This window comes from Carcharodon carcharias, chromosome 19 (assembly GCF_017639515.1).
Source record: "Carcharodon carcharias isolate sCarCar2 chromosome 19, sCarCar2.pri, whole genome shotgun sequence".
NCBI classification, from domain to species: domain Eukaryota; kingdom Metazoa; phylum Chordata; class Chondrichthyes; order Lamniformes; family Lamnidae; genus Carcharodon; species Carcharodon carcharias.
The window spans coordinates 107,963,214-107,987,066 of record NC_054485.1 but is presented as its reverse complement, the minus strand read 5'-3'; the positions used below and the strand labels follow the sequence as shown (position 1 = coordinate 107,987,066).

The following is a 23,853-nucleotide window of genomic DNA, read 5'->3' as shown; positions in this document are numbered from 1 at the left end:
CAGCATGTTCGTTCCAAGTTCGTCACTACACTTCCTCTCTCTCTCTCTCTCTCTCCCTCTTTCTTTCTCTCCTTGCCAGCTTATGGACAAGGTTCAGCTGTTGGTGGGGATTTGGTTACCTGGATGTCACAGTGGGCGTGGGTATTCACCCTGGCAAAGGGAGTGCCCATTTTATCATTGGTAAATGTGCCCAATTTTACATCTCACCCAATACTTGATTTCATTGAGTCAACATCATATTGGACCGATAATGGGTGATCGTTACAATTCCAGCCATTTTAAGCCAAGATGAAGATTAACCACAATGTGTCACATTATTGTACAAGGCTTGGCATGTTTATCATCAGGTTCCCTGGCCAATACTGTGCACAGTTTTGGTGTCCATATTTAAGGAACAATATACTTGTATTGGAGGCAGCCCTACGAAGGTTTACTAGATTGGTCTCTGGGATTGTGGTACGATGAGAAGCTAATTAAATGAGGCCTATATTCTCTGAATTTCGAAGAAAGTAAGGTGATCTCACTGAATCATACAAAATTGGGAAGGGGCTGGATAGGTGCCACTTTCCGGTATATAATGAACTCTCAGTCAATGTTTTATATTTTTAAAAACACAAAATGCTATAAGAAGCTTGCTGCCCGGGGTCACCTGACCTGGATGGTGGATAGAAACACTCCTCTGTCTCAAAAGGGAACAGTAGAAATTTTACAGACTGACACTGACTCAATGTCCTTTCCGGAAACTACTCCAAAAGGGTCATTTCAAATTGAATGGTTGTTTGAAATACAAAGAAAATAGCTGTTTCAAACTCTCAAATGTGCAAGTTATCACGCAGGATGTATATTCTACCTGGCCACCTACCTTATTTGGAAAAGGACTTTGGAAACCTAACAGATCATGTGATGAGACAGTCATGTCTATGGCCTGCTTTTGAAACAGCAAGAAGCTGTCCTGCACAGAGGCCATCAGAAAGCCATCAAACCAGCTGCAGTCAGCCAAGGTAATAAACAGCAATACCTTGAAAGTGGGAGAAGGACTCTCCCAACCTCTTCCAACTTCAACTTCAGCTGCGAACCAACCTCCTGGAAATTCAACTACAAGAAGTCTTACAGCTTACTGGGAAGCCTCTGCTTACAAGACCTTCGCTTCAACTAAATACATCAACTCTTCTAAGAAACTACAGGCCTTCTACTGAGACAATTTTTTTTTTCTTCATCTGTGTCTAGTCTTTGTGTGAGTAATGGCGTAAGTCAAGTGAGTGAGAGGTGTTTTTGCACCTCTGGGCAAGTGTGGGATAATAAATAACCTTCTTTAGTTCTTAAAACCCACAAATAGCTTGCTGTTAGATCTATTTAAACCAGGACAGTCACTTTCAGTGTAAGAAAACACACAGCACACATTGATCATGGACAGTAAGGGAACATATAAAACTCTGTCGATGACATAGAGTGGACGCTGAGGGATTGTTTCTACTGGTCAGGGAGTCTAAAACACAGGGGCACAGTCTCAGGATAAAGGGCCGATCATTTAGGACTGAGATAAGGAGAAATTATGTCACTCAAAGGGTTATGGATCCTTGGAATTCTCTACCCCAGAGGGTTGAGGGTTGAGGCTCCATCGGTGAAAACATTTAAGGCTGGGATAGACAGAAGTTTGGTGTCTCGGGGAATGAAGGGATATGGGGAGTGGGAGTGGGAAAGTGGAGTTGTAGCCCCAGATCAGCCATGATGTATTGAATGGTGGAGCAGGCTCGAGGGGCCGAGTGGTCTACTCCTGCTCCTATTTCTTGTGTTCTAGTGTCCGCTGTCTTATTAATGGAGTCATTGGCCCTCTGGGCATTAAAAGGGTACAAAAGCTCTGTTAAAGTGCAGTGCTGAATGGGAAAGAGTGTGATAGAAATGCATTAATCGTTTGTGCTAGAATAAAAGGCACTAATGAGTGTAAGACACATGGCTGTCACAGTGCAAGCCATGATGTTTATCTTTACGTAGCATGTTTACAAATTCAGGATTTTAATCACATGGGGATATTTGCTGGCAGATGTGAGGGGCTGAATAGCCTCCTGCTGCTCCTGTTATCCCATCCAGACTGGCCCAGAGCACACTGAAAGGGATTGTGTGTCCTTTGAGCCCCTTGGAATGATTTATTGCGTTTCCAGCTATAAATGCACATTGTTGGTGTTGAGCAGAGGCCACTGTATGATCGCAGGGGCTTCCTTGGGGTGGGGGTTTGGGTGGCGGTGAAGAGAGGTAGAGAGCTGGTGAAAGAACAGAAAGCGATAAAGAGAAGAGAAGGAAAGGGAGAAAGATGAAAGTGAAGTGAATGAAAAAGAAATCCAGAGAGGAAACGAGAAGGAGGGAATGGGAAAAGGATTGAGAGAGAGGCACTGAGATCGACTTCTGCTCAGGAGTGAAGCATCACCCAGGCTGTGCGCAGAATGGAAATTTAACCACTGGAGGATCGCAGGCCCAGGACAGACCCCCCTCCCCCCTCCCTCCTCCCCCCTCCACCCTCCGCCCTCTGGGCTTAACACAAAGAAATTCAGAGGGAGATCTCTGTTACCCAGCTGCCCGGTTTGCCCAAACTCCCCTGCCCGAGGGGAAAATGATTTACCCCACAGAATGGCAGAGAGGGGGAAGAAAGTGGGTGAGGGGGCTTTGGGGAGGCAAAGGTAGGGAGGGGGAGAAGGCAACAGGAAGAAGAGCTGATGCCGCTCTCGAGAAACTGAAACAAAAAAATTGCTGATCTGTGTGAGGTAGTGGAAAGTCCAGTGGGCGGAGCTATCAATAAGAGTGAGGTGAAACCATATGCAGCCAGAGACAGCAGAGAGAGGAGTTACAGAGCGTTTCACATTCCTGAGTGTGACAGCTCAGAGTAACGACAGCTGAGACAGGAGCTACAGTGTGTGTAAGACTCTCTGACGTAGCGTCACAGCGTCTGAGAGAGGAGCTACACTGTGCGCAGAACTACAGACATCACCACACAGTGTCACACTGTTTTGAGAGACGAGTTGACCAGCATCCAAGCTGCCAGGAGAGGAGCTATAACATCCGCAGTCCCCACGGGCACCAGAAGACAAGCTGAGGCTAGAGGAGAATGTCTCGTTCAGACAAGGGGATGGAAGGTGACAGTTCCAGCCTGGTCTCTGTACTCTGCACTGTGCTGATTACTCTGGCACTGTCAGTCCCCACCACTGCTCTGCTAGTCATCTACTTCAGGTGTGGAAACCAGCCAGGCATCCCACAGCAGGTCAGTGAAGGGGGAGGGAGAGAAAGCGCAGGAGTCTGTGTTACAGTCTGCCCAACCTTTAGAGGGGCAGTGTCTTGCGGAAAATAAAATATTTGGGCAAATGGAAAATCCTGGCCACAAAGAGCAATAGGACTTGGATGGTCATTTAACTCTCTCCTTTATCAGTCATTAGACTGCCAGCTGTTGCTCACATAGTAACACTTCTCTCTGAATCGGCTTGTTCATGGGTTTAACTCCAGGAATGGGAGCACAAAACCCAGGCTGCTTTTCTCAGTGCGGTGCTGAGGGAGTGCCGCACTGTCCAGAGAGAGGCCTTTCAGCTGAGACGTTAAACCCCCCCCACCCCGACCGGTCTGCCCTCTTGGGTGGGCGTAAGGGACCCTGAGGCCACTATTTCCAACATCCCTCAGACAGATGAAGCTGGTGGTCTGTCGCACCCGGTGTTTGTGAGATCCTGCTGCGTGTAAATTGGCTGCTGTGTTTCCCTACATTACCACAGCACCCAGACCTCGTAAGGACTTCACCAGCTGCAAATCCCGAGGCCGGGAAAGGCACAAGCGTGAGTCTTTCCGTTGTTTCAGCAGCGGTCCCGACATTCCACTGGAACTTTTCTTGTTAAAGGTGGCCGCCTCCCACTCCCTCTCTCCCTCTCCCTCTCTCTCTTCAGCCCCATCCCGCTGACGCCAGGGAGGGGAGAGTCCCTCAGGGAACAGGGGAATGTGGCAGGAAAGTGGAGTCGAGGCCACAATCAGATCAGGCGCGCTCTTGTTGAATGGCAGAACAGGCTTGATGGACAAATGGCCAACTCCTTCTCCTGACTCGTGTGCTGTTGGCATCGGGTGGGCCCTGCCCTTCGAACGGCACTGAGGCAATTGCGGGGAGGGAGCTGGGGTGGAGGTGGGGGTGGCGGGGTCTCTGGTGTTCAGCTGACCTCATAGTGACCCTCACGTACAGCATTCCATTGACCTCAGTGCCCTTGGCACTGGAGGTGGATGGGGGGGGGTGCGGTGGGGGGTGGGGTGTAGGGGAGCATGGAAGAAATCTGCTGATGATGGCTGGTCAGTAGGTCCCGGTGGTCAAGTGAGGGAGAGACAGATTCCACCCCCCCCCACCCCCCCACCACCCTCCCCACCCAAAGCCACAGTTATTCACCTGGGCCTATGAAACCAGAGTGAGTGTAGGCTGATCAACCATGGGGTGGGGGGCAGGGAACACGCCTTCATTTAAAAAGAGAGAAAATCGGAGAAGGAGAATCCATTGCTGGCGGGGGGGGGAAGAGGGAGGGGGGGGTGGGTGGGCGTTGGGGGGGGGTGTTGGTGGTGGTGGTGGGGAGGGACATTTCCTGTCTCTGCGCCCCCAGCAAAAGTTCCAGAAAGCCCAGGAACAGGAACAGGGAATTCCGTTTTTGCCTCCCTGCCGATGTCAGAGGGCAAGAGATTCACCCGGTCGAACAGCTGGCTACCGGATTCCACCGCTCTCACACAGAGAACGGCCACTCGGTCGATGAGCCCTCCCACCCTCTGCCCCACCCCTCACCCAATCCCCCTCTGGCTCTTTAGTCAACTCCCTTCAATCTGCCTCATCTGGTTCCTGGGCCTCTGGCCAGCGAAAACACTGCCTACTGTTGGCTGCTTGTGGATCTGCGACACTCCTTGTCAGGCCTCCTGTGAACTGTCTCTGCTCTAAGTGGAACGATCCCGGCTTCTCTCGTCTTCCCTGCATCCCAGTAAATCTCCTCTGCGCTGTCTCTAAGGACTCGACATCCTTCCGAAAGGGGGGTGACCGGAGGCAAACTCAATCCCCCAGCGGAGTCCCAAGTGTTTTATCAAGGTCCACCCCAGCATATAAGAGCAGAGGGAGGTTATGCTGGAATTATATCAAACACGGGATAGGCCGCAACTTGAGTGCTGTGTGCAGTTCCGGTCACCTCATTACAGAAAAGATGTAATTGTATTAGAGACAGTAGGGGAGGGTATTGCCAAGACTGGAAAATTGCATCTATGAGGAGAGGTTGGAGAGGCTGGGCTAGTCCTCCTTGGAACAGAGGAGGCTGAGGGGAGATTTGATTGAGATTTACAGAATTGAGGGGGCTGGTTAGAGTGGATGGGAAGGGCCTATTTACTTTAACAGAGAGGTCGGTGACGAGGGGGCACAGATTGAAAGTGATTGGTGGAAAGATTAGGTGGGGGGGTGGGGGGTGGAAACTTTTCACCCAGAGGATTGTGAGGTACTGGAACTCACTGCCTGAAAGGGATGTAGAGGGAGAAACCCTCAACTCATTGAAAAAGTTTCTGGGTATGCACTGAAGTGCTGTAACCTGAAGGGCTGGAAAGTGGGATTGGGCTGGGTAGCTTGTTCCTCAGCCAGAACGGGCATGATGGGCCGAGTGGCCTCTTTCTGTGCAGTAAACTTTCTATGATTCTATCACTTTGTCGCTTTTGTCCTCGATGCCTCTGTTTATCAAACCCAAGGATCTTGTGTTTTGTTTTGTCGTTTTAAGCACCTTTCTCAGCTTCTCATTTCACCTTCAAAGGGCTTCTCATAAACCACAAGGTCTCTCTGGTCCTGCAATCCCTTTTGAATCTCAGCGTTCAGTTTCAGCCTAAGCTGTATAATCTCCAAAAGCCACCCCCTTTATTTCTCTAGGCCCCGTCTCCACAGCGATGGCTTCGAATGAAACCCAGTCCCTGGTAAACCACAGCCTCACTGCTTGTGGCTCTCAAGATCAACTGAGCTACTGTTGCAGCTCGAAACAGAAATCACATGAAGCAACTTCAGCTGATCATAATTCTTTGAATTCTGAGTCAGCCTCCGATCTGACCACTCTGGATAAGCAGTGGTGAACAGAACGGAGCAATGCTCTCACCATTCCAACCCCACAAGCATTGCTACACTCACCAGAATGGCCAGGCTGCTCAGCCATCATCTGAAGCTCACAATGTGGCACTCTGGGGTAAATAAACACTCTGCAATGCCTTTTGTGACCTCAGGACACAGTAAAGTGCTTGAAGTAATTCTTTGAAATGTAGTCACTGCCGGAATGTAGATAAACACAAGTTGTGCACAGCAGGATCCCGCAAACCTCAATGCAAGCATGAACTGACCATCTGTTTTTTCTTGGGGTTGTGTGAGAGGTAAATATTGGAAAGGGCGCCAGGGGAAATCTCCTCTGCTTGTCTTCAGATAGTGTCCTAGCATCTGAGAGAGCAGAGGGGCCTTGGTTTAATGTCTGAACTGAAAGGTGGTACGTCTAACAGTGCAGCACTCCCCCAGTACTGGGCCCACCAACAGTGCAGCACTCTCCCAGTACTGACCCTCCAAGAATGCAGCACTTCCTCAGTACTGATACCCTCTGGCAGTGCAGCAATCCCTCAGTATTGACCCTCTCATAGTGCAGCACTCCTTCAGTGCTGACCCTCTGGCAATGCAGCACTCCCTCAGTACTGACCCTCTGACAGTGCAGCACTCCTTCAGTACTGACCCTCCAACAGTGCAGCACTCCCTCAGTACTGACTCTCTGACATTGCAGCACTCCCTCAGTACTGACCCTCTCACAGTGCAGCACTCCCTCAGCACTGACCCCCTGACAGTGCAGCACTCCCTCAGTACTGACCCTCTGACAGTGCAACACTCCTTCAGTACTAACCCTTTGACAGTGCATCACTCCCTCAGTACATTCCCTTTGACAGTGCAGCATTCCCTCAGTACTGACCCTCTCACAGTGCAGCACTCCTTCAGTGTTGACCCTCCGACAGTGCAGCACTCCCTCATTACTGCTTCTTCAACAGTGTAGCATACCGTCAGCACTGACCCTAACAGTGTAGTGCTCCTTCAGTTCCATCCCATGATACTGCAGCAACCCTTCTTTATTGATCCTCCAACAGTGCAGCACTCCCTCAGTACTGCTCCTCTATCAGTGCAGCTCTCCCTCAGTTCTGTTCCTCCAACAGTGCAGCACTCCCTCAGCACTGACCCTCCAACAGTACAGCACTCCCTCAGTACTGCTCATCTATCAGTGCGGTTCTCCCTTAGTAATGACCCTCCGACAGTACAGCACTCCCTCAGTACTGACCCTCCAACAGTGCAGTGCTCCCTCAATACTGACCCTCCGACAGTGCAGCACTCCCTCAGTACTGACCCTCTGACAGTGCAGCACTCCCTCAGCACTGACCCTCTGACAGTGCAGCACTCCCTCAGTACTGACCCTCTGACAGTGCAGCACTCCCTCAGCACTGACCCTCTGACAGTGCAGCACTCCCTCAGGACTGACCCTCTGACAGTGCAGCACTCCCTCAGCACTGACCCTCTGACAGTGCAGCACTCCCTCAGCACTGACCCTCTGACAGTGCAGCATTCCCTCAGCACTGACCCTCTGACAGTGCAGCATTCCCTCAGTACTGACCCTCTGACAGTGCAGCACTCCCTCAGCACTGAGCCTCTGACAGTGCAGCACTCCCTCAGCACTGACCCTCTGACAGTGCAGCACTCCCTCAGCACTGACCCTCTGACAGTGCAGCACTCCCTCAGTACTGACCCTCTGACAGTGTAGCACTCCCTCAGTACTGACCCTCTGACAGTGCAGCACTCCCTCAGCACTGAGCCTCTGACAGTGCAGCACTCCCTCAGCACTGACCCTCTGACAGTGCAGCACTCCCTCAGCACTGACCCTCTGACAGTGCAGCACTCCCTCAGTACTGACCCTCTGACAGTGCAGCACTCCCTCAGTACACATCAGGAGTGCCAGCCTGGATGCTGTGCTTGTGTTTTTGAGTGGGTCTGGATCCCACAACTTTTACTGATTCTGAATTATGAATACTGTGCACCGAGCAACAGCTGAATAATCATTCTTTTCAAGTGTAATTGTAATGTTCCTCAGCTCCAACATCAAGGTATGTCACGCACAGTGTGGTAGATGTTAACTCTGTGTGATGACGTGATGCAGATGATAGCGGCTCAGCAGCTCTGTGGACATCTCTGCCCAATTATACTTCCGCTGAATTCAATTGGTGTGGGAAATCGTATGGTCTGTTGAATGACTATCACACATGCTACACAAAATCACAATGTATCTCACTACATTTAGAAATTGGTAGTGGTTCCTCTGCCAAATCGCAAAGAAAGATAAGCATGTTTATGGTTAGCTGCACGCTGTGTGATTTGAGGCGTTGAGCCCACAGAAATGTCACTAAGTGCTTCAACTGATATGAGATATGTAATGTATTATGGTGCATTGGGGAGGTTACTCTGGAGTTTTGCTTTCTTTACATTTAGTGGGTAGGGAGAAACCAGGAACATGGGATCTGGCAACGCCTCGATTTTAAAATTCTCACCCTTGTTTTCATATCCCTCTGTATCCCTCGTCCCTCCCTCCCTCTCACACTCTTCCAGCTCTCAACCCTCTGAAACCTCTTCACTCCTCCAATTCTGCCCATCCCCAATTCCCATTGCTTCACCATTGGTAGCCATGCCTTCAGTTGCCTGGGGCCTAAGCTCTGCAATTCCCTTTACCTCTCTACCTCTCTTTCCTCCTTTAAGATGGTCCTTAAAAACTACCTGCTAGACTAAGCCTTTAGTCACCTGGGCTAATATCGCCTTATATGGCTTAACATTTTCTTTTTAATTTCCATTGAGAAGGTGGTGATGAGTGAAATTCTTGAAACACTGCAGCCCATTTGTTTCAAATGTTGTTTGGTAATCTCCCTCGTGACTCTCTGGGACATTTTACTATATTAAAGGTGCTATATGTTTATAACTTGTTGTTTGTTGCTGTTGTTGTGTAGGGAAGGGGGAAACGTGATGGGCTGAATGGTCTTATCATGCTCCAAGCTCCTGCCACAGCAGGTGCGTCAGCCTGAACTTAGGCGTGATCACACCAGGCTGTGTATGACCTTCCTGGTGGATCTCCTTCAGTCTGTTCACACTCTTCTTCCTGAGACAGCCACAACTGCACTAACTTGCAGTAATATAGGTCCTGTCGCCTACTAGAAACATCCCAAGGGTCTTCACAGGCGTGACTCTCAATCTGTAAAGGTGGCGGTAAGTGGTATTGTTGTCCCTCGACACTGTGTGCTGGAGGGACAGCTCCAGGCTGGGCTTAACCCTTCACCGTGTCTGATATCTGCTGAGCTGGAGGGGAAGTCCCTCCTCCACCACTAACAAAGCCAAGGTTTTCCTCTCGCTCTTTAACTGACTCTGACAACAGGAGCCCTGCCAATGGTGTAAGGGCTCGGCAATGCCACTGTGATAGAGAGCTGGGACAGAGGCTGGAGCCTGTAACCCAGGCCGATGCTCCACAGGGGCAGTGCTGCATTGCCTGACATGTCGAGGACCTGCCTGCCTCTTCAGCAGTGGGATCCGCGGAATGTTTTGAAGAAGAGTAGGGGCGGGGAGTTCCCCCTGGTGTCCAGCCAACATCCAATCCTTAACCAACATCCCTAAAAGAGAAAGATCTGGTTAATATCCCATCACTGTTTGTGGGAGCTTGCTGTGCATCAAGGGGTTGCCCTGTCCCATGCTTGGCAACATTGACTACACTTCAAAAATGCTACTGTTGGCCGTCGGATGCCCTAATGCTGGGAAAGGCGCTTTATAAATGAAAGTCTTCGATCGTTCCAAGTCTGAGTGAAGGCAGAATGAAGCTGTGATCAAAGACAGGCCAACTCACCACAGATGCCAACCACTCTCATCCAGGTGGGATTTCCTTTCCCTTAGGAAAACCCTCTTGCTGCTTTCCATGTCGGTGTGTCCGCAAACAGTCAGGAAGTAGGGGAGGGAGAGGGAGGGGATAGTGACTATTAATCTTGCTCAGGTCTTCCTGAACAATTCGGCTTGGAGCACTGTACTGGCAGGGTTAAACACGGGGTGCCAGTTATAAACCTTGGTGAACAAGCTCAGCTTTGCGACTGGTTCACAATCAGCTCCTGCATCCTGACCTCGAGTACAGCTGAAGACTTCCTGCAAACGTCCTGTTGTTGGGCTGCCACATCTTGTGGGTATTCTGTGACCTAGATCGGCGGGCATGCAACAGCTTTGCTTGTTTGTTTGAAGACACAGGGCAGTGTCAACAAGTTGGGTTTGTGGCTCTTCTGAAGGATCCTCAGTCAAAACAACATCTTGTGGCGGGCTCAGTTCACATTAAAAACATGTCAACATTTCTGGTAGCCAGCTCCAGGCTTCAGAGGGGACTTACTGCTAGGAGTGGCAGCAGGGAAGCAGGCTACCTTATCCTGTTGTCCTAAATCCCTCTGGGTGGGTCAGTGGGTCAGATGCTGTCCTTTCCCCCTCTGGGATTGGGTGGGACAGTGGGTCAGACACTGTCCTTTCCCCCTCTGGGACTGGGTGGGACAGTGGGTCAGACACTGTCCTGTCCTCTTCTGAGACTGGGTGGGACAGTGGGTCAGACACTGTATAGTGACTTGGTAACAGGTATGGTCCTGTCGCTTGAGCACCTACAATGAGATCTATCTGATCTGTAGTTGGACTTCGTTTGTTGCCTTTGCTCCGTATCCTTTGCTACCCTTATGCATAAGAGCTTCAATCTTGGAAGCGTGAATGTCGTTCAGCATCCATAGTCTTTTGGGAGTGATCATTCTTCCTGATTTCTCTCTGGAACGGACTGGCTGCACTTTATGGCTCCTTTCACTGGACACCTCCATCAGAGAAAATTGTTTCTTCCTATCTAACAAATCGATTCTCTTCATCGTTTTAAAGACCCGATCAGGTCATCTTGGAAGACTGGCCCCCTTCACATGAACTGATGATTTAACCCTTCAAGGCCCCGGTAGCATTTGTGTCAACTTCTGCCAGATTCCTCAGGTTATGGGATAGGCCTGAGCAACAATGCTCCAGAGCAACCAGGAAATGGGGAAAAGGGAAAACTCCCAGCCATTGGCAAGGAAACTGTTTGGATGATGAAGAAAGTAGATGATGCAACGACTCTTTCCAAAGCTCCTTTGTCCTTGGCGAACGCAGAGGCATGGAAGTCCAAACCCTTGTGGAAATTCCCAATAATGCTTGTTCAGACAAGCCCGGTCCTCCAGCCTGCACCCATCAGGTTCATTATGGCCCAGTGATCAAAGGCACAGCAATACAATCCCTGACACAATAGCAGCTCTTTACAATTACAGAGGCTTAACCGGCTAGATGTAGAGAAATCTTTTGCACCTGGTGTGGAGCCAAAACTGAAGGGATTAAATGTAAGTAATAAATCCAATCGGGAATTCGGGAGAGTCATCTTTCCCCAGAAGGCAGTGAGAATGTGGAACTCACTACCACTGGGAGTAGGTGAGGTGAATAATAGAAGAGGAAGCTGGATAAATGCATGAGGGAGAAGGGAACAGAAGGTCTATCGAGTGAGATGAGGCATGATGGGAGGAGGCTTGTGTGACGCCTATGCACCAGCATGGCAGAGCTGGGAAAAATGGCCTGTTTATAGACGCAATGTAACCTCAGGGGGAGATGATGGTCTAGTGGTAATAGCACAGGGCTCATAACTGAGAATACCAATGGTAGAGGGCGGGATTAAAATTTAACAAATGAATCTAGAAGCAGTAATGTTGACCATAAAGCTAACTAACATCAATTGTAAAAACCCATCACTAATGCCCCTTTAGGAAAGGCCTATATGTGACTCTAGACCCACAGCAATGTGGTTGATTCTTAGTTGCCTTCTGCAATGACCTAGCAAGCTGCTCAATTCAAGGGCAATTAGTGATGGGCAACATGTGCTGGCCTTGCCAGTAACACCCACATCCCATGAAAGAATAAAGGACAAAAATGTCCTTAAACCACTTCACAGGAGCAATTTATCAGCCACATGAGACGTTTCAGGAGCAAGATTAGGAAACAGCCCCACACACAAAATGTGCCAAAAGTTTGGGATGTTCTTCCACAAACAGCAGTTTGATGCAGGATCAATAGTTAATTTCTAAATCTGACATTGGTAGATTTTTGTGAACCAACATCATTAAGGGATATGGGGCAATGGTGGGTATATGGAGCTAGGTTACAGGTTAGCTATGACCCCCATTGGAATGAGGGGCTGAATGGCCTCCTCCTGCTCCTAGGATAGTAAAGAAAGTTAAACTTATTCCTCAATACCTCAGGAACACAAGCAGACAACACGATGGATACAGGGAAAGCCTGTTGGCAGTTTGAGTGAGGAAAAGATGATGCAGCGCTTCACAAAAACTGGTTCTCAATTTTGAGAAAAGGTATAGACCCTTTTAACCTCTTTCACATGCCCCATCTTCAACTGCCCAAATAATCAGGTGTCTCAATAAAGCACCTTTACACCCACTGGAGTACTCTTCAAGTGAAGTCACTGTTGCCATGTAAAAAATCACACGCAAAAATGTCAACCATGGCTCGGTGGGAGGTGCTCATGTGTCTGAGGCAGAAGGTTATAGGTTCAAGTCACACTCCAGAGACTGGAGTACCCACCCTGGGTTTAACACTCAGATGGCAGCCCTGCGATGCCTTTCAGCTGAGATGTCAAACTGAGGCCTTGACTTCTATCCCAGGCGCTACTTCAAATAACTGCAAGGGGGAGTTTCCCCGGGGATAATATTTATCACTAAGATAGTTTATTGGCTCCTTATCACATTGCTCCTGCTCAGACCTTGCTCTGCGCAATCTGACTGCCGGGTATCCCATGTCACAATCATAACTACATTTCCAATTGGCTCCTGAGGTGATGAAATGCGTCCCCTGTTTAAAGTACATTTTTGTTCGAGTGGGTTTTGTAACTTTGGGTAGAGTTTTTAACTTGGCAGGTGGGTGCTCACCTGACCCGCTCAAGCATGGGCTGAAGGGTGTTGATGTTGGCTGAGCGTGTCGATGACAATGCGCCAGTCACGTGTTAGTTCAGTTGGCGGGCATGCGCATGAGCTGGCAAACGCGCCTGCCGACAATGAGAAGGCCTGTTACAGCAATCAATTAACTTCAATTTTACGCTGCCCGTCCAGCTCTATGGTAGGCAGGGCAGGCAAAAAGGCCAAGCGGCCTTTGCGTTTTTTTGGAAACCTCATCCACAGGCGGGAGGAGGTTTCCGAAAGCAAATAAAAAGAAAACCAAAGTTTTAAAATTGAATGAATAACATGTCCCTGACTCATGTGGCAAGGGTCACATTTTTCAAAGCTTTAATTTAAAACAGAACGCTTTATCTCCCTGAGGCAGCTCCGTGCAGGGTGAGAAGCGGCGAGCGGTTGGGCCGGGTGAGGGAAGAGAGGCACAGCAGACGCGGTGGGTGGGAAGCGGTGAGCAGTAGAGGCCAGGGGAGGGAAGTGGCAAGCAGGAGGCACCAGGAGAGGCAGCAAACAGGAAGTGGCAACAGGAGGTAAGTAGAAAGAGTATTAAGTCCGTACAGGTTGGCAAGTTAATAAGAGGATTTTTGAGCGAGTCAATAGGTTTTTAATGCAGAAATTACAGGTTAGGATATGACCGACTATCATTACGTGCTTTCTGATGGGGAAGTGATTCTCATTTAGCTAATGAGTGCTTCATTTTAGTTAGCGCTTCATTTTTCTAGGAATGCATTAGGGGTGCTAAACAAGGGATAGCTGTTTATTAATGCCTTTCCTTTCAGTTGCAAGTGTCAGGAGTAGGTAGCGGGCATTAGTCAGGAGTGGCAGTATTGAGTCCTAGAGTTGGCTTCAGTGCCTTTTTGTTGGGTGAAAACCAGCATCACATTGCAAAAAGTTGATTTAATATATTGAAGTGGGGGAAATAAAACATTAATTCTCTCTGTTTCACCCCACAGAATCCTCACAATGCGTCCATGTTGAAAGGATATTTAGGTAGGTGCATCAATTTTGTGTGTCAGATACCCTCCCAGAGAGGCTTCACTGACTGACTGGATCAGGTGCTTTCTTACGCTGGGTGGTGCTGTTCGAGGTAGAAATACTCATCACTAAATGGGCGCAAATTGCTCACTATCTGCTCCCTAAAATAGTAAAGGGCTGGCGCCTGACTTTTCAGTTGGTATCTTGTGTGACCACCACCGGCCCCCCCACCCCACCCCAATCCACCCCCCACCAATCCGAGTCACCAAAGGTAAAACTTTGCCAATTGATAGCCACATTAAATTAGGAGAACCAGTTACATGAAGTTGAATTATAGAAGGCGAAGGGGGTGGTTTGATAAGAACATAAGAAATAGGAACAGGAGTAGGCCATTCGGCCCCTCGAGCCTGCTCCACCATTCAATAAGATCATGGCTGATCTGTTTATGTTTCGATTTCCACATTCCCATCTACCCCTGGTAACCTTTGATTCCCTTGCCTAACAAGAATCTATCTACCTCAGCCTTAAAAATATTCAGTGACCCCGCTTCCACCACGTTCTGAGGCAGAGAGTTCCAAAGTCACACAACCCTCTGAGAGAAAAAATTTCTCCCCATCTCTGTCCTAAAAGGGCCACCCCTAATTTTAAAACACTGCCCCCTAGTTCTGGACTCACCCACAAGAGGAAACATCTTTTCCATGTCCACCTTGTCAAGGTCGTTCAGGATCTTGTACACTTTAATCAGATCACCCCTCACTCTTCTAAACTCCAGTGGAAACAAGTCCAGTCTGTCCAACCTTTCCCCATAAGACAACCCACTCATTCCAGTTTATCAATCTAGTGAACTTCCTTTGAACTGCCTCCAACTCACTTACATCCTTCCTTAAGTAAAGAGACCAAACTTGCACACAGTATTCAAGATGCAATCTCACCAATGCCCTGTATAACTGAATCATAATATCCTTACTTTTATGTTTAATCCCTCTGGTAATAAAGGATAACATTCCATTAGCCGCCTTAATTATTTGCTGTACCTGCATGCTAACTTTTTGTGACTCATGTACTAGAACACCTAGATCCCCCTGCACCTCAGAATTATGCAGCCCTTCTCCATTTAAGTATCACTCTGCTTTTTTGTTCTTCCTGTCGAAGTGAACAACTTCACATTTTCCCACATTGAGCTGGGGTGTTTAAGATGATGAGTGAATTGGGGTGGGGAGTCTAGAGCAAAGAGGCATAATGTGAAAATGAGAGTTTGACAGCTCCAGGGTGATGTGAGGAAGCGCTTTTCACTCAAAGAGCAGTGAAATCTGACAATCTCTTCATCTTCAGGCTGTGATTCCTGGAGAACAAATGAAGCTTCCAAGACTGAGGTCAATAGATTATTTTGTTGTGCACGAGCATTAAGGAATCAGTTAAAGAGAGTGAAGGTGCAGATCAGGCATGTTCTAACTGAATGGTAGAACAATCCCCTGTGCCTGTGCTGACTCTATCCAATTAATCTCCATCCCTAGCTCATTCCCCACAGCCTTATAAATATTTTCCCTGTGCAAATTCTATTCTATTCTTTTTGGAATAATCACTAGATGGTACAGAACTGGGATATTGCTGAAAAGAGAGACATGTTGCTGAAGCTTTCTAACTTGCACTCATCAGGACAAATGCAATAATGCCAAATTTCAAACTATCACAACAATTTATACTACCAGAGAATAGGTTGGTTGGTGAGACAACTCCGATTGGCTGAAAGCAATGGGGAACTATAGGCTCCCAGGTAGCTTGCTCGATCTGCAAGAAAAGGAATATGTGCAAGCCTTGTGCCTTTTTTGAAGTACCCGGGAGTCTGCTCTGAGGAGAATATGAGCCATTGTTGAATGGGTTAATGACTGTGTTAAAACACAATAGGCAGATGTGTAATCGGAGCAGGTTATTGTTTTCTTGAACAATTAAACAGGAAAATAACAAACCTTTGCGGGTGACATACATGATGTGTATCTAATGGTTTGTGATAGGTGTGAAGCTGTTTAAAACTGTTTCTGCTCGGGGCACTGTTTCAACACAGTGTTTAGCCTGTTGAAATTGGTTAATGTGTTTATAAAGGCTTCTCTCTGTGCTCTCTTAATCCGGCACTTAACCTCTTTCAAATGATTGCCAATTATGCAATACTGGCACTCAAAGCTGATGTGTTGATTCACTGAATAGTTATCTATAGTGGCACCTGTGTAAATCCCACATTAAGCAGTAACAGTGTGTGTGCTTATTTTGTTGCAGAGGGGAGTGGTGAAAGTGATGAACAACGGAAGGTGAGAGACAGCAAGAAGCCAGCGGCACATCTGATCGGTAATCAGAGCGCATTTTTCAAGACTTGACAAAACAGATGGGTTTCACTTTCTGACTCGCTGGAACTCAGTTAGGAAAGCTGGCGCAAAGCTACACTTACATGAGGCAAAAGAAATAACTAAAGAGGAACGTTGAGAAACGTTGAGGGTGGCGGGTGGGGAGGTGTTCACGCTTCTTAGAAAGGCACTGAGTTGGCGCTGGCCGGTGGGCTAGTGAGTGGTACATGCTGGGAGGATCCCACATACCAACCTCACTGCCCCCACAAACCCTCACGCTGAGGCTTCTCCTGCATTTGTTGGCGGCTTTCACAGACTGTGCCAGCTCCAAGCCAAATCTCACCAGACAGAGATTCCTGGACACTACACAGGGAATCGGAATCAGAATGGTGCCCCCTCACTCTCCCTCAGGTCACCCCCCCCCAGAAACCCCTGCACACGTTGGCAGGATTTTGCACCACATCAAACCATTTTGCCCTGACAGCGTTGGCCCATTCCAAGTAAAACATCATCAGATGTGGAGCCCACAGGAAGTGAATGGGGATGAAGCCCAAAGGACGGCAGTGAGGATTTAAAAAAATAGATATGTTATTCATTAACAATTTGTGGGTGCACTGGTGGGAATTTATTCCTTGTCCCTAAACTGCTTTTGAGAAGGTGGTGAACCATATTTTCGAATGCAACTGAATGGTTTGCTGGGCCATTTCAGAGGACAGTTAAAAGCCACCTTGTGTGGCTTTAGGGTCAAAGGCAGGCCAGACCAGTCAAAGACAGCGAATTTCCATTTCTGAAGGACATCAGTAAAGCAGAAGAGTTTTTACAAGAATTGAGTAATATCATGGTCACCATTACGGAGACTACCTTTTATTCCAAATGCGTTTAATTCTCTGAACGTAACAGCTACCATGAGAAAGGTGAGGTGAGGTTGAACTGATGTCTCCAGAACATTAGCTCGTGCCTATATATTATGAATTCATTAATATTACCACAACGCTACCGTACCCCGACAGTGAGGATTGGAGCCCATGGGAAGTGAGCAAGGATTGGGGCTGACAGGAAGTGAGCGAGGATTGGGGCTGACAGGAAGTGAGCGAGGATTGGGGCTGACAGGAAGTGAGCGAGGATTGGGGCTGACAGGAAGCGAGCGAGGATTGGGGCTGACAGGAAGTGAGGGAGGATTGGGGCTGACAGGAAGTGAGCGAGGATTGGGGCTGACAGGAAGTGAGCGAGGATTGGGGCTGACAGGAAGTGAGGGAGGATTGGGGCTGACAGGAAGTGAGCGAGGTTTGGGGCTGACAGGAAGTGAGCGAGGATTGGGGCTGACAGGAAGTGAGGGAGGATTGGGGCTGACAGGAAGTGAGCGAGGATTGGGGCTGACAGGAAGTGAGCGAGGATTGGGGCTGATAGGAAGTGAGTGAGGTTTGGGGCTGACAGGAAGTGAGTGAGGATTGGGATTGACAGGAAGTGAGTGAGGTTTGGGGCTGACAGGAAGTGAGCGAGGATTGGGGCTGACAGGAAGTGAGCGAGGATTGGGGCTGACAGGAAGTGAGGGAGGATTGGGGCTGACAGGAAGTGAGCGAGGATTGGGGCTGACAGGAAGTGAGCGAGGTTTGGGGCTGACAGGAAGCGAGCGAGGATTGGGGCTGACAGGAAGTGAGCGAGGATTGGGGCTGACAGGAAGTGAGGGAGGATTGGGGCTGACAGGAAGTGAGGGAGGATTGGGGCTGACAGGAAGTGAGCGAGGATTGGGGCTGACAGGAAGTGAGCGAGGTTTGGGGCTGACAGGAAGCGAGCGAGGATTGGGGCTGACAGGAAGTGAGTGAGGATTGGGGCTGACAGGAAGCGAGCGAGGATTGGGGCTGACAGGAAGTGAGCGAGGTTTGGGGCTGACAGGAAGTGAGCGAGGTTTGGGGCTGACAGGAAGTGAGGGAGGATTGGGGCTGACAGGAAGTGAGGGAGGATTGGGGCTGACAGGAAGTGAGCGAGGATTGGGGCTGACAGGAAGCGAGCGAGGATTGGGGCTGACAGGAAGTGAGCGAGGTTTGGGGCTGACAGGAAGCGAGCGAGGATTGGGGCTGACAGGAAGTGAGTGAGGATTGGGGCTGACAGGAAGCGAGCGAGGATTGGGGCTGACAGGAAGTGAGCGAGGATTGGGGCTGACAGGAAGTGAGGGAGGATTGGGGCTGACAGGAAGTGAGCGAGGATTGGGGCTGACAGGAAGTGAGCGAGGTTTGGGGCTGACAGGAAGCGAGCGAGGATTGGGGCTGACAGGAAGTGAGCGAGGATTGGGGCTGACAGGAAGTGAGGGAGGATTGGGGCTGACAGGAAGCGAGCGAGGATTGGGGCTGACAGGAAGTGAGCGAGGTTTGGGGCTGACAGGAAGCGAGCGAGGATTGGGGCTGACAGGAAGTGAGCGAGGATTGGGGCTGACAGGAAGTGAGGGAGGATTGGGGCTGACAGGAAGTGAGGGAGGATTGGGGCTGACAGGAAGTGAGCGAGGATTGGGGCTGACAGGAAGTGAGCGAGGTTTGGGGCTGACAGGAAGCGAGCGAGGATTGGGGCTGACAGGAAGTGAGTGAGGATTGGGGCTGACAGGAAGCGAGCGAGGATTGGGGCTGACAGGAAGTGAGCGAGGTTTGGGGCTGACAGGAAGTGAGCGAGGTTTGGGGCTGACAGGAAGTGAGGGAGGATTGGGGCTGACAGGAAGTGAGGGAGGATTGGGGCTGACAGGAAGTGAGCGAGGATTGGGGCTGACAGGAAGCGAGCGAGGATTGGGGCTGACAGGAAGTGAGCGAGGTTTGGGGCTGACAGGAAGCGAGCGAGGATTGGGGCTGACAGGAAGTGAGTGAGGATTGGGGCTGACAGGAAGCGAGCGAGGATTGGGGCTGACAGGAAGTGAGCGAGGTTTGGGGCTGACAGGAAGCGAGCGAGGATTGGGGCTGACAGGAAGCGAGTGAGGATTGGGGCTGACAGGAAGTGAGCGAGGTTTGGGGCTGACAGGAAGTGAGTGAGGATTGGGGCTGACAGGAAGTGAGTGAGGATTGGGGCTGACAGGAAGTGAGTGAGGATTGGGGCTGACAGGAATTAAGCGAGGATTGGGGCTGACAGGAAGTGAGTGAGGATTGGGGCTGACAGGAATTGAGCGAGGATTGGGGCTGATAGGAAGTGAGTGAGGTTTGGGGCTGACAGGAAGTGAGTGAGGATTGGGATTGACAGGAAGTGAGTGAGGATTGGGGCTGACAGGAAGTGAGTGAGGATTGTGGTCCAGATGAAATGGGGATTGGTTCATTGAAGGTGTGGCTGGTAATTCTTGGGTGTGGCATTATCTCATTGATCTGATCTTGGTCTTTTTCCTTCTCCATGTAGGAATCTATCACCATTCCCTGATGGACAGTCCCGACACTGACTCTCACCAGACCCTGGAATGGGAGTCGGTCAGAGGGCTGGCCTTCACTAAGGACTCCGTCAAGTACCTGGGCCACTCGCTGGTCATCCCTGAGCGTGGCTTGTACTACGTTTACTGCCAGGTTGGCTTCAGGGGCAGTGAATGCAGGAACCTGCCTGTCACCCTCTACAATCGGGTGTACCGCAAGCACGACTCTTACCCCGAGCCCCTGCTACTGCTGAGCGGCACCGAGACTGTGTGCGGCGAGAACCACAACCGAGGCACCTGGTACACCACCCTGGGTCAGGGAGCTGTGGTGGAACTTGAGAGGGACCACCAGCTGTTTGTCAACGTCAGCAACCCACATCTGGTGGATTATCTGGATGGGAAGACGTTCTTTGGTGTCATCAAGATCTGAACTTGGCACCCAAGGGTGGGTTAGGGGAGTTGGGGTTAGGTTGTGGAGATTAGTAAGAACAATATAAGGTTTGCTTTTTTTATAACATTTATATAGAGCATCTATTTTGTTACAACAACTTGCATTTATAAAGCACCTATGACACCATTAATCCCAGCTGCTTCCCGGGAATAATAATCAGACTCAAATTAGATTTCCAGTCACTTGAGGCATTATTAGGAGAGATCGCCAAAAGCTTGCCGTTTGAGGTAGGTTTGAGAAGCGTCATAAAGGAGAAAACATAGGAGCAAAGGCTTAATAGGCATGGCTGCCAGTAGTGGAGCGATTAAAATCAGGGATGCTCCTGAGGCCGGAATTAGAGGGGCACAGATGTCTCGGAGGGTTGCGGAGCTGGAGGATGTTGCCGAGAAAGGGAGGCGCAGGGCCATCTGAAAACAAGGATGAGAATGTTAAAGTGGAGGTGCTGTCGGGCTGGGAGCCAATGTAGGTCAGTCAGAACAGGGGCAAAAGGGGAAAGGGACTGAGGCGTGGGTTAATTTTTGAGGCAGCACCTGTCAGGTTGATAAGCAGCAGGCACTGGGGGTCTATGTGTTGGTCACCCATAGCCTGCCACTTCCTGCTTACCTGTGCCAAGAGACATGAACGATCAACGCACAAGTCAAAAACATGGCCTAAGTGAAGGTAGAGTGAGGAATATATTGATCCTGAACTTCCATAATCTTTTATGATGGTCTGTCAATCTCTCCAGCCATTGTAATCATTACACAAAGAACGAACTTACATTTGTATAGCGCCTTTCACGAGCTTAGGGCATCCCAAGGAGCTTTGCAGCCAATGAAGTGTAGTCACCATTGGTAATGTCAGAAACAATTTGCACACAGCAAGGTGTCACAAATAATGTAATACTGACCACATCATCGATTATTTTAATAATAGTGTCTAAGAGATAAATATTTGCCAAGATACTGCAGGGAATTCCCCTTCTCTTCTTCAAAATACAAACAAGCACACTCAGTAGGAGCAGGGGCAGGAGAGATAGAGATAGAGAGAGAGGGAGATAGAGATATAATGGTTTAGGTCAGTGACCCTTCATCAGAACTGAGAAAAGTTAGGAATGTAATAGAGTTTAAGCTAGTGAAATGGGGAGAGGGTGGGAAGAAGAACAAGAGGGAAGGCCTATGGTAGGCTGGAGGGCAGTGGTGCGAGGTCAAAGAAAGTGGTAATGGGGCAAGTAAGGAAACAAAAAGGAGGAGCCTAGATGAGTGGTGAATGTCAGGAGCCTGAGGAGCTATTGTCCGAAAGCAATACAAAAGAGAAAAACAAAACCAGCAAAGAAAAACAAAGCAAAATGGGGGCAGAGGTGACAGTATAAAAATGTTGAACTCAATGCTGAGTCCATAAGACTGCAAAGTGTCCAGTTGAAAGATGAGCTGTTGTGCTTTGAGCTGTATTGGAAGGCTGAGGCAGGTCAAGGACAGAAAGGTCAGAGTGAGAGCAAGGTGGAGAATTAAAATGTCAGGCAACTGGAAGCTCATGCTTGCGGACTACACAAAGGTGCTCCGCTAAGCAGTGACCCAGTCTGCATTAGCTTTACTATCTCATTTAAAGGATGCCATCTCAGACTGTGCAGCATTCCCTCAGTACTGCACTGGGTGTGTCGGCCTGGGCTATTGTGCTTGAGTCACTGGAGTGGGACTATGAATCCACAACTTCTGACATGGAGGTGAAAGTGCTGCCTAATTGTCCGGGAAGTTCTCGACAAGTCTTCAGGCACCACAAGAAACAAACCTGTTTTTCTGGTGTCTGGTTGAAATTTATTTTGTATGTATATGTTCTCCATTAAAAATATCACCACTGTCATCTGCTTCATGCTCTCTGGATTGTGTTCAATGAAATGTGTTTGAAGTTGAATTTTCATTCTTAAAGATGAAATGTCTGGGGAATTTTTTAACCTCACCCTCTGAGCAGGAAACCCACAAGAACAAGATGAATGCAATCTCACACTTCATCCTTTAACATTCTCTGCTCAATTTAATGGAGATAAACTTGGGCAGAGTGTAAAACCTGCATTCCGCCTTATCCTATGTTTCCCAATGGGATTAGCAGGCAGAATTTACCTCCGGTTTGAGTTTGGCACTTTTCTTGGGTTCCTATTGGTTACATTGTCCATCCTTTATAACTCTGGTTATACTGTACATCCTTTATAACCCTGGTTATACTGTACATCCTTTATAACCCTAGTTATATTGTAATCCTTTATAACCCTGGTTATGCTGTACGTCTTTTATAACCCTGATTGGTTATACATTTACATTATTAACTCTGGTTGGTTATACAGTGTGTCATTTATAACCCTGACTGGTTATACTGTACATCCTTCATGGTCCCAATTGATTTCCACTGATCTACGTCCATTTTCTATGCCCGGTCTTATTCAAAAATGGACATTTAGGTGTAACTGGACATTGGCAAAATGAGGCATTTCTAGGCCTTTTGTGGAGAAAATTCCAGGTCTAGTGGGATAAAGGAAGTGGGGGCAACAGATTCCTGAGGAACGATAACACTTGAGAAAAGCACAGATTACTAAACACACTAATAATCACAAAACGCTTACCTGACATTTGATCAGCTGAATAAAATATTATTGATTTAATGCTATTCACTCGACAGTGTGCAGGCTCTGATGATTCCACCTGTGGAGAGAAATTAAGAGTAGGAGCTAGGAATATAAATCCAATCGGGAATTCAGGAGCGACTCCTTCACCCAGGGAGTAGTTAGCATGGGGAACACGTTACCACAGTGAGTGGTTGAGACGAATAGCACAGATGTATTTGAGAGGAAGCTAGAAATGAATGAGAAAGGAATAGAGGGATATGATGATAGGGTGAGATGAAATAGGGTGGGAGGAGGTATATGTGAAGCATAAACACTGGCAAGGACCAGTTGGGCTGAATGGCCTATTTCTGTGTTGAAAATGCTTTGTCATACTTGTCTGTCTGGGAGTGGGCTTCTTTTAGAAGCCCTGCTTTGCACAAATATTATTCCACTAATTGTACTCCATTTTCACAGCACAGTCTGTGCTTGTATGTGTTACAATGGGATGTCTCAACATTGCCTCAATATTCTAGTGGCTTTAACCACCTTGGCATGAGATTTAAAAAAGATTTAATGCTATTTACTTAATGCTACTTAGCATTCTTAAAGTTTTTCTAAACTTTTGACACTATTTAGTGTAACTTGGCATAGTTGCCCAGTACTGTTTAAACATTAAAAACAAAAACAGAATTACCTGGAAAAACTCAGCAGGTCTGGCAGCATCGGCGGAGAAGAAAAGAGTTGACAGGTCTGCTGCCAGACCTGCTGAGTTTTTCCAGGTAATTCTGTTTTTGTTTTGGATTTCCAGCATCCGCAGTTTTTTTGTTTTTATCACTGTTTAAACATTGTTTGGCATTGTTTAAAAATTGCAATTGGCGCTGTTTAATCCTTATTTGGCACTGTTTAAACATTTTTTGGCAGTTTATAGCCATTATTTGGCACTGTTCAGCATTAATTGGCACTTTTTTAACTGTTCAGCACCTTCTGAGATGTGAAACATGATATATTAGCTGGGATTCTACTCAAGAATCCACTCCGAGTACAGTCGTGGATTTCCCCTCTCAATTAAAGTGACCATGTTATTCTG

The 23,853-nt window shown here is 48.4% G+C and overlaps 1 protein-coding gene across 1 annotated transcript; it reads left to right on the top strand.

The window, feature by feature from the left end:
* Positions 1 to 2,870: 2,870 nt before the first annotated feature.
* Positions 2,871 to 22,030, top strand: LOC121291125 (lymphotoxin-beta-like). The gene is made up of 4 exons (XM_041212192.1): positions 2,871 to 3,250; positions 14,010 to 14,046; positions 16,303 to 16,371; positions 19,734 to 22,030. Exons 1-4 carry the CDS (start codon positions 3,098 to 3,100, stop codon positions 20,168 to 20,170), a joined length of 696 nt encoding a protein of 231 aa, XP_041068126.1. The 5' UTR covers positions 2,871 to 3,097; the 3' UTR covers positions 20,171 to 22,030.
* Positions 22,031 to 23,853: the final 1,823 nt, after the last annotated feature.